Here is an 18,929-nt window from a genome sequence, read left to right as displayed (position 1 = left end):
TAATCCCACCTTTGTTCAGAGCTGCATATTTTACAAAGCCTTTCACAAGCAGTGCGTTATTTACTCCTCTCTACACCAGCAGACAGACAGATATTATGTTTATGCCCCCCTCTCCATCCCAGCTACCACTGCTCTAATTCAGGCCATCATCGTCTCTCAGCAGACTATTGTAACAGCCTCCTAACTGGTCTCTCCGCTCCAATTTGCCTCCCTCTAATCCATTCTCTACACGGCAGCAAGAGTAATCTCTCTTACAAAGAAAGCTGCCCCCTTCTCCCTTCTAACACCCTCTAATAGCTCCCCCTTGCACTTAGAACAAAACCTGTATCATTAGCACTGACCACCAGTCCCTACGTGATACAGCTCCTGCCTTTCTCTCCAGTTTCATTTCTTCTCACTACTCCTGTTGAGCATGTGCTCCTGCAACACAGAATGGCTTACAGTTCTCCACAAATACTATACAATTTCTCACCTGTGTGTCTGGATTTTGCTGGCTTCTCCCCTGTAATGCCACATGCCCTTCCTTTGGATCTTTGGTATGCTAGCTCCTCCTCACGTTGTAAGGGCCAGCTCTAATAACATCACCTCTGTGAAATCTTCCCCAATAACCATGCACACAGGCATGTACACACACATGTATACACATGCACAGACACTTAGCTATGTCCAAACTATACTCTGCAGATCTTGGTGCCTGAACCCATCGCCCTGCACTACCCTGATGTATTACTGGTTCCATCCCTCTCACCAGGTTGTCAGCTCTGATACGGAAGATCTATTACATATTCGTCTTTATACCCAGCCACCTAGCATTGTGTCTGGGATCTAGTAGGCTCTCAGTAAATGATTATTGAAGCATTATTTCAACAAGCCTGCACTTTAAACTAGAGAAACCACTGCTCAGAGAGCTTAGGGGATTTTTCCAGGATAGAAACTAAAAAAAATGAGAGGAATGAAATGCTGAAGACTATTCCCCACTATCTTCAAAGGGACCAGATAATTTTGGGAGATAAAAAAGTTAAATCTCTTGAGGTAAGTTTTACTTTTTACTTTGTTTGTTTTGACTTCCTTTGAACCTCTGAGCCTTTCAAGGATCTGAGGAAAGCTACAGATTTTCTTTTTTCCCAGAAAAAAAAATGTGCATACACACCAAATCAAAATTTGTAACATAAGAGTGTGTCAATCAGGATAGGGTACCTGTTGCTGCAGTAACATATAAATCCCAAAATCTCAACGATTTAGCACAACCAAAGTTTAATTCTTACTCATATATCATTCTCTGAGGGTCAGCAGAGGCTCTCCTCCATCCAGGGAGTTGGGGATATAGGCTCCCTCCACTATAAGACACTGTCTATCCAATACACCCTTGCTAATTACCAGGAGAGGAGAAGAAGAAATGAAGAAGGCACACTGGCTTTGAACTGCTTCAGCATGAAATCCTATCTCTGGCACATATCTCTGGTAAATTGTAAAATTCATTCCAACCTTGTATGCACACCCCTTTGCAAAATGACTGCTTTTCCTCTTGTCAACAGGTATGATCTGTGTTCCCATCTGTTGAATGTGGGCTCAGCCATTACTTTGGTCAAGGAGATATCAAGAAACTTGATGCAAGTAGAGGCTTGAAAAGCGTCTGTTAATTGGGACTTTTCCTTTTTCTTTTGGACTCATGAGATCACCATGAAAAAGTCTGAGTTAGTCTGTTCGAAGATATGTGGCCCAATTATCTCATCGCATCAGCCAACAGCCAGTACCTTCAGACAGACAAAATGTATCCTCAGGCAGGTAAGGCCATCCTGTATCAACCACCTCCCTGCTGACCCACCAGCTGGCTTAGGTTGCACAAGTGAACCCAGGCAAAACCAGCACAACCGCCCAGCTTAGTCTAGACCTAATTGATGATCCAATGAATTGTGAGATAAAAAATGGCTATTGCTTTAAGCTATTAAATTTGAGGATTATTTGTTATGCAGCAAAAGCTAACTGATACAAAAATAGGGATGGGGAATGGAGTGTTGCCATAACAAAGACCTAAAATGTGTGGAATTGTGTGATTATGGAAGTGGGTGGGGACTAGAAAGTTAGTTATCAAAGGCTAGAGAAACAATGAACTGTTAGGCAACCCATTGACCTAGAGCTACTAATTCCAACATATGATTTAAAGACCTAGAGATACATAATCATTTCAAATCTCTCTTATAGTCAGAGAAGAGAACTACGGACTTTAGTGAGAGCAGCTAGACCAGAGGAGTGGTGAGGCTGTGCTAGGCCTAAATCAGTCCTGGAACTTCCTAAGAGGAGGAAATGTCTTGGAATTACAAAAAAAAAAGGGGGGGGGGAATTAAACAAACAAACAAACAAAAAAACCTTGTACTTTATCATAGATTTGTGGAACCCCATCTCAGAAGCATGGAAGATGATACTTAGTTTGTTATTGTACGGATTAAACAAGTGGATGTATGGGAAAAACTGTTAAACTGCTAAGAACTATCCTTGAAAAATACATGTATTAACACTGCATCCTAAGGCTGCCATCCTCCTGGCATGACTTTTAGGTAAGTGACATGTGACACCAGCAGGGGGCGCTATGTAGTTGGCCTGCCAGGAGTCCTTCTGGAGCCTTGGAAACAAAGAACCCCAGGAGAGTCGTCAATCAGGGAGGCTCTCTTGAAAAAGTGACATTAGTATAAAAGCTAAATAATGAGTCATATTTAGCTTAGTGGCACATATTTTGGGCAAGAGAAACAGCATGCACAAAATATCTGGAGGTGAGAGAGCAGTTTCCTGCCCTGGCCAGGTGGCTCACTTGTTTAGATCATCATCCCATACACCAAAAGTTTGGGGCTTAGATCCCCACTTGGGGCACACACCTAAGCTGTGGTTTGATCCCCTGGCAGGATGCATATGAGAGGCAACTGATTGATGTTTCTCTCTCCCATCAATGTTTCTTTCTCTCCCCCTGCTCCTCTCTCTAAAAAAAATCAATAAACATATCCTCAGGTGAGGGTTTTTTTAAAAAAAATTAAAATTTGCAAGTTCCTCCATGAGTCTATCAGGTTGAAGAAGTGGAAAAGGAGCCCTATCATGGGAGGACGTGGCTTCTCTTAAATGCAGACAGACATGAGATGGGGCATGAATCTATCTGGAAATGCAATTTTCTGCTTGTTTACAAATGATTAACTACCGCAATCAATTGTGTCAAAGTTCAAGTCACTGCATCCTTTGGGACAACAGTGAGATGGTGCCTTGTGCTGGGGCTAATGATAAACTGCATGCACGCAGGATGGGCTGACAGCAGACCTTGTGTGCTGGGTTCTGGCACAATTGATGTGAAGGGACTCCTGCCCTCTGCAAATGTCCATCCATCCCCTCCCCAGCTGCAGCCCAGGACTCTGGCAGACATGGCTGGATGGGGGAGCAGGCTTCACTCAAGGCTATACCAACCTGGGTCAGGAAATAAGGGCTTAAATTATTTTATATAGGCAAACCTCAGAACAGCCTTATGAAGCAGGTATGAATGAGTTCTTATCCCTGTTTTACAGATGAGAAAACTGAGTCTTAGAGAAATTAGCCTGCGTAAGGAAATCAAATCCAGTGTGTGGTGTTCTTCCAGCCCACCCACAAGTTGCCCGCCGCCCTCCCCTCAGAGGCTCCTCACCGATGGCTGCCTACCAAGTTCATACTGCCCTTCTATGCGTCGCAGATCACTTTCATAAATGCCAGGTGAGTCCAGTATGGACTTTAATTTGCTGATTCAGAGGTTTTCAGGGAGATTTGTTTCAGAGCCTTGGCTACATGCGTACTGCCTTTGAGTTTGCACCCTACTTCTTTCACACCAGACCCCTGCGTGCCTCTCGCAGGCAAGGTGGGTACTGTCGCCAGGGCGGGAATCAGGGCTGACATTCCATGCCCACCCTGGGATTGAAAATGGAAGGCACCCATCCCACATCTGGTTACAAGCAATCTGGGAACTACTCAAAGAGGCGTCGAGGAGAACTTTTACTTGGATTATGCCATTTCAAGAGAGCCTTAACATGACATTTTCTGTAAAGCCAATTTAACAGTGAGGACACACAGAATTAGTGAACTATTCAGAATAATGAAAAGATGAAAAAGCACATTTCTAGGCTCGAATAAAACAAGTCTGACTCACCATACTTGAATGGCACCTGTCTTTGCTATGTTCGACCCAGAGGAAAGACAACAAGTCTCCTCTGACCTTTAATGTGGCCCTTAGGGTGACTGACAAATATTGGAGACAAATATTAAATTCATCCAGTGCCAGTCGTTTACCAGACTTTACTTCCCAGCAAGGTCAGGGAAGTGATCTATTTCTCCCTAAATACAATAAAGTGCTACCTAAGTTATAAAATAACAACAACACATATTTGGGTAATTATTATCTTATACTTATTATTTTTATAATGCCTATTTGTGGACCATCCCCACATTTAGTATCTTACCTGACTCTCCCAACTCTGAGTGATTGGTAGGTATAGTCCTCTCAATTTTACATATGAGGGAACAGAACCAGAGACAGTTCCTTACAGAGAGAGCCCAGAGTATGTGCCAGGGACTGTTCAAAGTGTTTTAAATAGTTAGATTCATCTAACCTTCACAATAACCCCATGAGGTGGGTACTGTGGTTATCCCTCCTTTATAGATGATGAAGCTCAGGCCCAGAGAGGTTAATAATACGCCTTGGGTCACATGGCTGGTGAAACCCACAGAGAATTTGAACCCAAGTAGATGGACTATAGAGGTTCTTGGTCCCTTGACAACTTGCTCAAAATCACATAATTAGAAAAAGGCAAAAGCAGAATTCAAAACTTGGCTAGACTCCAAACCCTACATTCTACCTGGTAATAACAGGTGGCTACGTGCTCATCACAGGCCTGTTCTGAGTGCCTTAGGTATGCTAACTTACTTAATCCTCATCATTTTTCTCAAGTGAGGAAATCGAGGCATAGAGCAAAAGTAACTTGCTCAAGGTCACAAAGCTAGTAAGTAGTAAAGAAAGGGCTTGATGGATAAAAAGCTGTGGTGCATAGTCACAGTGGAATATTACTTGGCCATAAAAAGGAATAAAATCTTGCCATTTGTGGCAATATAGATGGAACTAGAGGGTATTGTGCTAAGTGAAATGAGTTAGAGAAGGACAAAGACCATATGATTTCACTTACATGTGGAATCTAGAGAACAATATAAATGAACAAACAAAACAAAAACAGACTCATAGACACAGAGAACAGACTGATAGTTGATCGGGGGAGGAGGTTTTGGGGATTGACTGAAAAAGATGAAGGGATTGAGAAGTACAAATTGGAAGTTACAAAAGTCATGGGGATGTAAAGTACAGCATAGGAAATATAGTCAATAATATTGTAATGGCCATGTATGGTGCCAGGTGGGTACTGGAAATATTGGGAGGAACACTTTGCAAAGTATATGATTGTCTAACCACTATGTTGTGCACCTGAAACCAACACAAAATCATATTGAATGCCAACTGTAATTAGAAAAATAATTTTTGAAAGAAATGATTTAAACCCAGGTAGCCTGGACTTAGAACTCACAGTCCTTGCTCCAATAACTGACTGTCCTCTCAGCTGCTTCCCATAGGTGTGTTATATATGAATAAAAACCAAGCTGCTGCAGAGTTGTTGTTGTTGTCATTGTTGTTTTTTGTCATTGTCATTGCTTTCCAGAGTTACAGGCAAATTTACTGTCTGTGCAAAGTCTAAGAGGTTTCTTGTCACTGGTCTGTTTGCATTGCTAAACTGTTTGCTCTTTGGGGACAGAAGCTGGTGGCCACGCTGCCTGTGCAGGCCATTCATGGGTCCTGGAGCTTCGGCTGGATGTCCCAGCACAGAGAGAAAATGAAGACATCCAGGACGTGGGCCTGGAGGGCGCCAGCTGGGCTCTTCCTTCTCTGGGCTGCCCTGGGGTGTCTCGGTTTGCCTGGCTGCAGGTAAGCAACAGTTGCAACCAATTCCCTGATCATTAATATTACAGGGACTATAAAGCCACCTAATGCTGACCGTCTCTTTGTCGCATGCCTATTGAATGAGGAACAGCTCTTGAAGCAATTTGCATGCATCCGATGAAATAATATCAACAACTCACTTCAGATTATTGTGGAACCAAGCGGCTGGCTTCAACAAAAGTTTCCATAAGAAACTGACATGTTTAAGTGTATTTTGTCTTGCTAAGAATAATAGGATACTTGTTCTGTATTCTGAACAAAACCTTGGTGAGGTTTGTTACGCAAAAGAAGGTTTGTTATGTATGGAAAAAAAAAAGAGTCAATTCTATCAGTGATTTTACCATATGAGAGTGACCTACTTTGCTCATCAACTCAAATTTTGGGGGTCCCCCCACACACTCCAGTTGTTCTCAGAGTTAAATGCTATATGATATATTTCTTTACTTTTGTATCTATCAGTAAGGTGCAAAACAGACTAAAGACAGCATCTGAGTCAAAGCTCAAACTCAAACTAAGTGAAAGCCCAAACTTGGGCTCCAGTGAATAAAGGGGCAGAGACTTGGTAATTCAGGGGTCTTCCTGGTGCACAAGAAGCCCCTACCATGAGATGTTGGAGCCCCTTGGTGAGCAATGCTATGAGAAGAAGGACTGTTAATGCAATAATTCATTCCATAAATGCTCCCTGAGCACAACCTCTCACTTAATATGAGGAGCACCTAGTACCTGGACTCACCTCGAGACCAGCACGATGAGTATGTTCTACCCTTTGGGATCTTAGTAAACAATAGCCATTATGGTTATAAAGAATCTCAACTTGGACGTAAGAAGAATCAAGCTGCCAAGGCCTTGCTTGTTTGTACTATGTGTATGCAGAGAAGTGTTTAGGATCCAAGGAAATGGGTCTGGAATGGAGGATTTGAAGGGATCATAGCAATCTTACCCATAGCACTGACCCACCCCCATGCATGGCCCCTTGTTAGGCTCTGAGGACACAGAGATGAGTAGGGTACAAAGAAGTCACATTCTCATGGAGAAAGCTAGCACATGAGCACACATTCTGTGTGCTCTTGCCAAGAGATGTTACAGAGGCAGGTGGGAAACAAGAGAGGGTGTGATCAGCTCTACTTGGCATGGTGTCTGGAAAGGCTTCCAGAAGGGGTGATGCTAGAGCTGAGTCTTTATCTATGGACAGGTGTTTGTTGAATGGCCAAGGGGGTTAAGGCTGTTCCAGGCAGAGGAAGCAGTACAAAGCCATGGAAATGAGGGAGAATCTGGCTTGTTCCTGAGGCTGCAAGTCTCCTTCAGTAGCCTTGAGCACAGAGCAAGGTGGGCAGCTACCAGAAACGAGATGAAGGAAGGGTCAGATTTTGGTCAGAGTTGAGCGGGCACTATAGTGCCAGTTAAGAAGCTTGCACCTGCCCTGGCCAGTGTGGCTCAGTTGGTTGGAGTGTCATCCCATGAACTGAAAAGGTAGCAGGTTTGATTCCCAGTCATGGCAAATGCCCAGGTTGTGGTTTTGATCTCTGGTTGGGGTACGTGCAAGAAGGCAACCAAGCAATGTTTCTTTCTCACATTGATGTCTGTCTGTCTGTCTGTCTCTCTCAGCAATTTAAAAGTGTTCTCATTTGAGGATATAAAAAAAGAAAGAATAAGAAGCTTGCAGGGTTTTAAGCAAAGGAGCAACACAATCATATTTACATATATTAGGAAGTTCACTCTGTGGTAGGAAAAGGAAATGCAAGCGGATGAGGAGAGTGCAGGTGGGGAAACCTTGTTTAATACTCCAGCAATGTCGTGTGTTGGGTGTTATCTGTTATGGGTGCTGTAGAAGAGCAAACTGGTTGTGAGAGATAAGAGATTCACTCATGTTACATGAGTCCCCGACCCTTACCTGAATCCAGGTTTAGTCTCTGGCCCCAGCCCCTGACTCCCGTGGGACAGTCCTGAACACCGCGTGCATTTCCACACATGAAATGGAAGAATAGCCTTCAGTTCTGGAACAGAAAATGCTGAGACCTCCTTCATATCAGCTAAGAAAGTTTTCCTTTCTAGTTACTCTGTAATCAAGTCAGATGATATAACCATCACATTGTCATCGTAAGACCAATCGTTTATTCAGTGCCACTCTGTGCCAGGCACTACGTACATTAGCTCTGATCCTCACAGCTCTTTCAGGTAAGTGCCATTGCTTATAGCTCACAGAGAGAGAAACTCAGATTTGGAGAGAGGATGGAAGTGTCACAAGGCTACTCACTTCATAGGTAACAGAATATGGATTCAAATCTAGGGTTTTTTCCTGGTTCCAGAGCCTGTGTGTATCCCTCCATCTCTCGCTCGTGCATTGCCCCCTCTCCACCTGCATGTGTATCTGACTTGCTGGACTCCTGTGCCATTTCCCTGTCTCTGGGCCACACATTTGTTGCCTTGAGATGTTGCATTAAATTTCATGTCTACAACAGCAAACAGTGGAGAGAGGAGAAACTGAAAATCTGCCACCCAGAAGCTACCCCTATGAGCAAAAAAGAATGATGCTATTTGCAAAGGGGATGCAGTTGCCTAACAAACTGTGTATGACAGGAGGGTTGTTATGTCAGGGCATTTCTAGAAAGCCAAAACATATTGACGCATGCCGCCTATATACACTCGTGGCTCGCGATTCACTGCTGACCTAATTCTGCCGTACTTGATAGATCCACCTTTATTTTGATCAGAGACTCCTGTTGGAGCGTAGGAGACAGGGACCCAGTGAAATATGCCCTAATGCTGGCCACAGCATTCCGTACACCTCAAGGACAAGCACATTCTCGCCAGTGTTTATGTGGAGGGATATGTTCCAAGGCCTTGTAGAAGGTGTTTACTGTAGCATTACATGCAATTGCAAAACATTGGGAAAATGTAAATGTCCTTCAAAAAGGAAAAGGATAAATTGAATGCAATATATGCCCCATGATGGAACATCTAAGTAAAAGAAAGGAACTACATCTCCTTATGAATCAATGTCAATAGGCCTCAGGAATACAATATTGACTGACAAAAGCAAGGTGCAGAATAATATGTACAGTATGAGTAAAGTACACAAAAGCAAAACTACGTATTGTGTATATGTGTGTGTGTGTGTGTGTGTGTATGTTTATGTGTATAGTTTAGAAGACTGGAAGGATACATACCTAATTCATGACAATATTTCCCTCTTCAGAGAAGAACAGTAAATGGAATTGAGACAGATGTAAAACTCAGATATCAAATTTATCGGGTAATTTTTTATTTAAAAAAATTGAAGAAAGTATATCAAAATGTTAACAATTGCCAGTTCCGGGTGGTGAGTACATGAGTGTTTATTGTTTTGTTTTCTGTACTTCTTTGTCTAATTTTGCAGCATTAAAAGCACAGGGGGTTTTGAATGACAGAAGTCAAGTTGGTAGGTCTAAATGTGCATGTGACTTGTTTCTGTCAAAATGCATAGGCGTGAACAGCATGTGTTGTAACCATGCACTGAGGCCCTGAGGGGCCCTGCCCTTTCTTGGCTCCATGCTAGTCCCAGGAATTAAAGATGCAATTTAATGCTAGCTTTCAAATTTGCATTTTCTAGTTCTTATAAACCACACACATCTCATCCAATGTAATTTACAAACATACTATTTATTCAGCTGATTACTTCTTATATTGCCACCTCCATAATGAAAATTGGGTGCAAAAATGAGAGATATGCTGGTTAAAACTACTTTTTACCAAGTTCCTTCTATAAGCCATCATCTTGCCCATTAACAGGCTTTCAAGTGTCAGAGAAGGAAATAATTGCGACTCTTAATAGCAAGTGTGCACATTACTTATCAACTCAGTCTCAACTCTAGTCTGAAATTGGATTGATAGTTGCTAAAAACACAATGTAACTGTTTCTTTTTTTAATTGATTTTTTTTTAGAGGGAAATGGGGAGCAGGGGTGGAGGAAGACACACACACACACACACACGCACGCACGCACGCACGCACGCAGGCACGCATAGATTTTGTTGTTCCACTTAATTATGCATAGATTGGTTGCTCTTTGTATGAGCCCTAACCAGGGACTGAACCTACAACATTGGCATATCAGGACAATGCTCTAACTTGACTGGCCTTCTTAGCCAGGGCCACTGCTTCTTAGTCAAAACAGGAAGAGGTCACGCTGCAGCACTGTCAAACACTTGCTTAGGAACAGCCAAATCACAGGCAATGTTGTTTAGTCAAACCTGGGCAAATAACTAGAAAAATACATTGTGAAGTTCCACCCCTCTGCCCCCCATGCACACACCACATCCCGCTGGTGTGCAACATCCTGCCTCAAGGTACCATTTTAAAGTATCTGCCTGTGGTTTCCAGTAGAGTCTTTGACCTTTTGTTAAAGATCTAACTTTACTAGGCAATTGATTTTTGCAGGTCTCTGGGGTGGTCATGGAGATAGATCTCGCTGTGGTTAATATTATCCTCTTTTTAGGACTTTTGCCACGTGAGAATGTATTAGTTAATGACCTTGTCTGGAGTGATAGACTGTGTATTTGCAATGGTGGAAACTATGGGATTCTCTTCCTAATGACTCACTTTTGGATACAGGGATGAAAGAGGCATGGAGACCGAGGGGACTGGTGGAGTGGACACTGGCCTGGTTCCCTTCCAGGCAGCATGGGACAGCAGCATAGCACAGATTCCAGAGTCAAGCCAATGACCCCACGGTCACTGTGTACCAGCTGCAGGGCTCTCGACCATCCCTCCCATGCCAGGTGGCCACTCTCCAGAGCTGCCCTGTGACATCGCTGTCAGTGTTCAGTGAGAGCATAGGCATAAAATACCTCACACAGGGTTGGCGCGCCCTGGGCTCTCAGCAAATCTTTGTGCCCTTTCTCTTCCCTTTACCATTTTTTCTTTGAAAATATCAATTACAAAGAATATTACAGTGCTATATGCTCTTTCAGATGGAAGAAAAAGAAAATTCATCATATACCCATCATGTTACATGGGGAAACTGGGGGCCTAGTCAGATTAAGTCACTCATTCACTCTTTGACTGAATGTCCCACCTTGTGCCAGGAATTGAACAAAACAGCATGGCCTTGTCTTCCAGATATACTTGAGGCCTCATGTTTCTTGCCTGCTCTGTAGATGCGGTGCCATCTGCCTGTCCCCACTCAGTCCCCAAGCAGCTCCCATCCCCCATCGTCTCTGCACACTCTTTGCGCCGGAACTGGCAGAACCAGTCTCTCCTAGTCTCCTCACAATCCTGACCTGATTGTCCTCACAAACACAGTCATATCCTCTCTCACAGCTTTTCATGATCAGATTTGCACCATGTCTGTAGCACAAACCGCTCTCCTTGTTCTAAAACTACACAGGAACTGTGTACTGAATGAGCCCACATAGGTGTTCCGCGGGCGCCTGGGACTCAGTGTGCTCCAACCACATCTGCCCCATAAGCTCCTTTGCTCCTGTGTTGCCCACCCACACACTCAGACTGAAAGCCAGCATCAACCTAAACCCCTTCCTCTCTCTATCCCAGACCCCATCCAATTACCCAACACTGACCGTCCCTCTATCCGTTCTACCAGTGAAATATCTCATATGCCTGTCCTCCCCCTTCTCCCCCACCCCCGCCACTGCCATCCCTCAGGCTCGCGTCACTCATAGGGGTGACTGCATGAACCATCTACCTGCGTTTCCTGCCTCCAGCCTGTCTCCGCCCCTGTGCAGCCCCCACTTTGCAGTCACAGTGACGTCCTAAAGCACTGCTTTGGCCGTGCAGCCGGTAGCCTTAAAACCTTGCCTACTGGGCAAATTCTGGGAGAACTAAGATATGAGATAGTTTCTCCTTTCCTATTCGAAGACAAACTCTGAGTTCCAGAAGGCAGAACCTATGTGGTATAGTTCTCTGTATCTCCTGTAGCACAGTGCCCTAAATATGGTTTGTTCTCAGTAAATGTTTCATAGACTCTTATCGTGAGAGGCACCTTAAAGACCACCAAGAGCAAACCTCTCACTCTATAGCTGATGAAAACAGAGGCTTGGCGATGTGGAGAGAACTACTTAACATCTTACATCCAGCTGTGGTTGTATTCCCTGCGTATCTACAAAACTTTAGAGTCTATACAGTGCTTTCACATACATTTTTATTTGACCCTAGAAATAATCTTGTGAGCTGAGTATGATTTTTCTCATTATACAAATGAGAAAAGTGAAGCTCTCATAGGTTGCAAAACCAGACCAAAGTGACCCAGCTGCTGATGGACTGTCTTCTTCTTCTTCCTTTTTTTTTTTTTTTTTTATAGGAACTAGTGAATACTTGAAACTCATTTTAAATACACATAGCTTCAAAGCTGGGCGGAAAAAGAGAAGCACTTCATGCATAGTTGGCAAATACCTATTCCTTAAATCCTACAATTACTTAGAATGTTTCATATTAAGCACTAAGTAGCTAATTTAGCTGAAACCACTAGTTGAAAAAAATGTTTCAAAGGTATGGAATTGTGCAGAGTTGTTTATTGGTTTATACTGGGTAGTTCTACTCCAGATAGAAGTACTTAGGTAGTTCTTACCTGGAAAGCCATGTTCTGGCAAAAGGAATGGAAAGCAACTTATTTTTGGCAATTAAGCTCTGAGAGATGTCAATGTGCCTAAATTGAAGTTATCATATCAAAGCTTTAGTACATAGTCTAGAAATCTTAAAAAGATTATTTTTTTTGTTTTAGACTATAAATTTGTCTTTTTAAGATATCAAGAAGTAGATGGTTGTGTGGTGTGTTAAGTGGGATGTGGGCAGGTTAAGGAAGATAAAATGTTTCTGAACATTTAATCCTTAGTCTTCCCCATGAATATTCTGGAAAAAGAATTGGTACTTTTTAATCCCTTCACCTGTTTCATCCATCCCCCCAACACCCTCTCCCACCTGGTAACTCTCAAAATGTCCTCTGTATCTCTGTCTGTTTCTGTTCTGCTTGTCTATATATTGTGTTTTCCAGATTCACTTGCTGATATGTAATTATTGTCATTTTATTGTTTATATTTTTTTGTCTTTTTTTCTTATTCTTAAAGAACACCCTTTAACATTTCATATAATACTTGTTTGGTAGTGATAAACTCCTTTAGCTTTTTCTTGTCTGGGAAGATCTTTATCTGTCCTTTGATTCTGAAAGATAGGTTTTCTGGGTAGAGTAATCTTGGTTGTAGGTCCTTGCTTTTCATCACTTTGAATATTTCTTGCCAATCCCTTCAGGCCTGCAAAGTTCCTGTTGAGAAATCTGATGGACTGTCTTCTGATCGAAATTCAAAACACTTTCAACCACAGCTAGCCATAATGTCAGGCACTCAGTGTGTATTCAATAAATATGTGTTAGATGAATTAACCTATACTTGAATGATAAAGTGATAGCCTTGCACAAGTGAGCAAATATATATTTATTGAATGGGTGGGTAGGTGGCTGTATGCATACTTAATTCCCTTCTGATAGTTGACTTTCTTCTCTCATGATGGCCTTTCAGAGGTGAGAGGCAACCCTCTCTTGAGTCAAATGCAGTCAACAGGAGCCTCGCCAAGAGTAGGCAGACACGGAGTGTGGATGTCACATTGACACCTATTGATTGTGAACTGTCTAGCTGGTCCTCCTGGACCAGGTGTGATCCCTGCCAGAAGAAACGGGTAAGTACTCACACCTTGAGAGAGCTCTAAGCTTCCAGGAACCCTAATCCTCAGCAAGATTGGCTGAGGCACTACCAACAGTGCCTGGCACATAGTAGAGCCTCAGTAAATGTTGGCTGATTTAATGATTTCTATTCCTCTGTGCTGCCAAGTAGCAACTACATCCTTTCTTTTATCTTTCAGAGGGTTTTTTTTCTAAATATATGTGACCTTGCTCATGTTAACAGCTTCCTAATTAGGCTTCCTGCCTCCAACCTTGCCCTTTTAAGCCATCTTTCCTCATGCAGCCAGAGGGAGGCATCAAAAATGCAAGTCTGGCCTATCTTCCCCAGCCTGAAATCACTCAAAGTCTACCCATGCCCCTCAGGATCAAGTCCATACTTACGGTGTTAAAGGCTAGACACCAGGACTAGATCTGTCCTACATCTCCATAAAACATCCCCCACTCCAGCACACAGAACACTTACAGTTCTCTGACCATTTTGCTTTCTCTCTGGGCCTTTATTCATGTTGCTTTCTCAGGAAGGACTGACCGTTCCCTCTTCCTTTACTGGCTAACACCCACTCACAATTTGAAACCCTGCTTAGGGTCCTTTTTTTGAGGAGCCTTCCCTGATTTCTCGGCCCAACTTACAGTTAGAGAGGCACCCTTTTATGATCTGTAATAACTCCTTCTTCCTCAGGTATCCATGCATTTATCAATTACTGTTTTATTATTTAGCTTTACATTAAACTGTGAGCTGTTGAAGGCTTACTCAATATTTTATTTTCATTATGTAGACCAACGTCTGGCACATGATAGGTGTTCCATAAATATGTGTTGTTTGATCTCATTGTATTTTCTGATATCCCTGTAAAGGAGGGAGAATAGTTATTATCCTCAATTAAGTAGATAGGTAAACAGAGACCCAGAGCAGGTAAGTGCATTCTCAGATTCACTTAGTAGCAAATGCAGGCATTGAACTGAGGCCACTGGCTTCTCGTCTAGTGTTCTACCAATCAAAACACCTAATCTCTGCAGTATTTATCTTCTGGCTCCCTTGTTATGTGGGCGCTGACCCAGGATCCTGGCTCTGAGAGCAGCAGATGTGTCAGAGAATGGTTGCCACTTCCCCAGCTCCTTGGGAAACCAAAGCAGCCATGGACTAGGACCCCAGTACAATTACACACTTAATTGGATCAATTGGAGAGCCAAGCAGGATCATTTGGTTCCCAAAGTAGACTTTATTGCTGAAGTTATCAACATTGATCCAATTATCTGGATAATTGCTTCATCTGCGCCATAAACCAGGAAGACTCAGCATGAGTCACCAATTCACCCAGCCATCCAGAACTCTTCACAAGGCGTTCACTACACACTTCCCGCAGCTGACATCATCGCTGTCTGCAGGGTTACTGGCTGGGTGCAGGGGGGGTTATCAAACCTTTCAAACTGGAATTGGGAGATGTCTTTCCTCCAATGTTTCCACACTCCTCAAACCAATTTTACCTTTGGTAGCCAGGGAGAGTCTTCTGTCAGTCTTCTTTCCAGACCTTATCCCTGTCCAGCCAGTCTCTGCCTTCCAGGAAGAAAGACCCTCTGGAAACACAAAAGAGCATAGGTGAATGTTTGTTTACACTTTTTCCCCCCAGATAGTATATAATTAATAACAGTGGCTGGTTAACGTCATTCTGCAAAGGGACTGCTAGCCTCGTTTGCCCCTGTTGTTGCACCAAAATCTTGACTGCAACTAGCATTGGGAAGCCACTAGACTAGCATTTCTTCCCCGGTTGTGGTTTTCTCATTGCCCCCATAATAAAACACTAGATCCACCCTTTCAGGGGCCTGGAAGGCCCTGCATTGCCTGCAGCTGCCCTGTCTCTCCCCATCTCTTGCCTCTCTCTGTCTTGCACTCTTCACTCCAGCCATGATGAAATTCCTTTCTAGGAACAAGGCCTGTTCTCTTTAGTCTCAGCTTTGGTCCGCAGCCTGGACCGCTCTTCTTTCCCCTCCTCACTGCTCTTTCTATGCTTGCTCAACATTTCTGTTCATCCTTCAGGTCTCAGTTTAGATGTCACTTTTCCATCTCCTAAGTAGGCGTTGGGAATGCCGCTTGTGAGCTACAGAGCACTTCATACTTCCTCAACCAGGCTACCCACCTCAGGGCCTGGTGCCTACCATCTCCACCTCCACTATCTGTGACCTCTTTGAGGGCAGCCCAAATGGCATGATTACATTAAAAAACAAACAAAAAAGCAATATAAACACCTACATTTTTTCCTTAACCATTGGGTGGCTCAGTCAAATTTTGGAAATTCAATCAATATCCCTGGAATAAACAAACTGGAAGGTAATGATAAAGATTGACTGCTAATAATTATTAATAATAAAAAATAAAAGTGAGTACCTGTGCCTACTGTGTACCAGACAACATAATAAGATTTCATATATGCATCACATATATAATTGAAACTTCAGAACTGTACCTTTATGTAATTAATTATCTCCATTTTACAGATCAGTAAATGGAGATCATAGAAGTTAAATAACTCACCCAACATCACATAACTAGAATGTATCAGAGTCTGTTGTGGCTCCCAAATACATGCTTTTGAATTTATAAAATACTGAAGAATACTTGAGACAGCCCATTGGAGTAATCATGCTGAGAGACAGTAGCATCGTGTTATTGAACCAGCCACATCAATCTACTTATCACATTTTGACTCCAGAGCCCGTGCTTTCCCCACATTCAGCAAATCTGTACTGATCCCTGGAGATGCAGAGATCAGACAAGATCCCTGCCCGCAGAGATCTCACAGTGTTATTGAAATAGACAAGCAGACGATCACACCATGGATCCTTAAGCACATGTATCCCTAAGTGACCAAGGTCCATGAGGCTCTACCCTCAGCTCACCTTGAATCTCTCCACTCCAGTACAGACATGCTACCTTGCTGCGACCCTCTCAGTTCCATGGGGATCCATGCCGGTTCTCTGACAAGGAAGCCGAAGACTGTGCTACCAGAGCACCCTGCAGAAGTCAAGTGCGATGTGAAGGCTTTATGTGTGCACAGACAGGTACAAAGGGACACAGGAGTGGGAGGGAGAAGCTAGCAAATTAGGCAGTGGCACGTGATGATGGTGGTTCTGGTCGTTGTCTAGGGCTCAAGATCAGAGTCATGTGTCAGGCCAGGAGGCCTCCTTGTTTCTAAATCTCTACCTCCTCTTATATGTATTATTTCATTAAAACAATCCTATAACTTTTGTGTTCATTATTATCCCCATTTTACACATAAAGAAATTGACACTTGGAGGAGTTACTTGCTGAGGTCATAGAGCCTGTAAGTGGAAAAGCTGCAGTTAGAAATTTGCAGATTGAAATCACATTCACAGACACTAAGGATGCCTATAGGATGTGTGGTAGAATGGGAAATCCTGAGTCAAGTCCCATTCTGACTTTGTGACCTAGGAGAAGTCATTTAACCTTTCTGCATGTTGGGTCTCACAACAGGAAGTCAAAAGTGACATTACTACCTTACAAGTTTGGTAAGTTAAGTTTGTTTTAAGGTTCAAGTGGCACAATGGGGATGAAAGCTCTTTTCAGACCATGAGCTGAGCTGGCTCTGTCAGAGGCAAAGTCTGAAACAGTTAAATAAGGGTGGTTAACATCAGTGATCTCAGAAAAATCTTTGGAGAGATAGTTCTTGTCTTCTGCATTTGTGTATCACCAAGTCCAGCATAACCCCTAAAGCATGATGTAGTCAGCAAAAACAATTTTGACTAAAGGAAGCAAGGAAGGAAAAACAGAAGGACATATGGGTGGACAGACAGAAGGAAGGAAGAAAGGGGCACATGAAAGAATTACCGTCAGCTGCAAAACTAAGTAAATGCCTATCTTTTTCAACCCATTCATCTGGCTCATTCAAGCAAACATATGTGTCTCTATTTCTGCAAGTGTCCAGCAAAAATAAGAATATTTTGACTGACCCAAATTATCTCAATAGGAGCTATAACTGTCTCTATGTTTACTGAACCTACATGGTCTATGCTTTGGGATCTTTTGAGAAAGAGTTAGGGATTTGTAGAACAATTTCTAGGGCTCATTGCAAATGCAAAATTTCATACAATAAATCTGAAAGACTTTTTTACAATGTGTCCACAGACTCATTATAGCCAGTGTTCCATGATTCTGACCAAAGTCATAATGGTTATTCGGGCAGGCTTTAGTTTAAAAGCCTTATAAGAAACATTTGAGGACCAGGTTGTTATTCTTCTGCATTTAACACCCCAAGAACATTGGTTAAAATTGATCAGGCATGTCTAAGGAAACAGGGTCACCTGTATTATGGGCTTTATCCCCTGAGAATATACAAATAATAAAGGAAGTCAAGTTAGTCAAGCGCTGCAAATAATTTCAAACATGTAGTTTAAATACTTTCATAGTTGAAAAATAGTCCAAATGGCTATAGTCTTGAAGGCAGTGCAGTCTACTAGAAATAGTTGTGACTAGACAGTTATAGAGTTATAGGTTTCAGTCCTGCTGTAAATATTTACCAGCAATATGCACCTGACCCACAAAAACACTAATTATAGTAATAATGACACTTATTGGGCATGAACCATGAGTCAGTACTGTCCTATTTACTCATTTAAATTCCCAGAAACACTAGGGGTAGGTATGACGACTTACCTGTTTTACAGATGAGTAAATTGAGGTGCGAGGTTAGGTAACATGAGGAAGGTCACACAGCTGGTATGACTTGCAGAACCCACCAAACCTATCTCTCTCCCCAGCCACAGGTAGGAAAGTCCAGACTTCCTGTCTGCCCACTCGATCTCTGCCTACTAGGCACTTTCCCTTGCCCTCCCTTAATAATCTCCCCTCAGAATGCTTTCAGAAACACAACACTGGCCTCTGTTGGAGAGTAAAATGTAAAAGCTATTACCAACCCACCATGATCCATGTCAAAAACAAAGTATTAAAGGTCTAGAAAGTGCCTGGTGCATAGTAGGTGCTCATAGCACACAAGTTCCCCTCTGACAACCCCGTAACTTTGTGTAACATCATTTTTCCAACCCAGGGAGGTGTATAAACCGCAGACTCCTTTGCAATGGGGACAACGACTGTGGGGACCAGTCAGATGAGGCAAACTGTAAAAAAATTTATAAAAAGTGTCAGAGGGAAATGGACCAGTACTGGGCAATTGACAATCTGGCTAGTGGGTAAGTTACTGTGTTTCTGTGGTACAGATGGGAAGGCACACAATTAAATGTAATTCTAAGAAGTAGGAGAAGAAG

General features: G+C 42.8%; 1 protein-coding gene across 1 annotated transcript in view; it reads left to right on the top strand.

Annotated features, from left to right (window-relative positions):
* Positions 1-5,801: 5,801 nt before the first annotated feature.
* The window catches only part of C8B (complement C8 beta chain), a 40,318-nt gene continuing 27,190 nt past the window's right edge, over positions 5,802-18,929 (top strand). Inside the window, exons 1-4 of the mRNA XM_054573769.1 lie at positions 5,802-5,971; positions 13,492-13,648; positions 16,568-16,709; positions 18,713-18,854. Coding sequence (XP_054429744.1) covers positions 5,859-5,971; positions 13,492-13,648; positions 16,568-16,709; positions 18,713-18,854 — 554 coding nt within the window. The 5' untranslated portion in view covers positions 5,802-5,858. The remainder of the gene's footprint in view (positions 5,972-13,491; positions 13,649-16,567; positions 16,710-18,712; positions 18,855-18,929) is intronic.

This window comes from Pteronotus mesoamericanus, unplaced genomic scaffold (assembly GCF_021234165.1).
Source record: "Pteronotus mesoamericanus isolate MK-2021 breed Mesoamerican mustached bat unplaced genomic scaffold, CSHL_Meso_final contig_105, whole genome shotgun sequence".
Lineage (NCBI taxonomy): Eukaryota > Metazoa > Chordata > Mammalia > Chiroptera > Mormoopidae > Pteronotus > Pteronotus mesoamericanus.
Note: the sequence above shows the minus strand (reverse complement) of the source record. Positions and strands in the feature narration are given on the sequence as shown.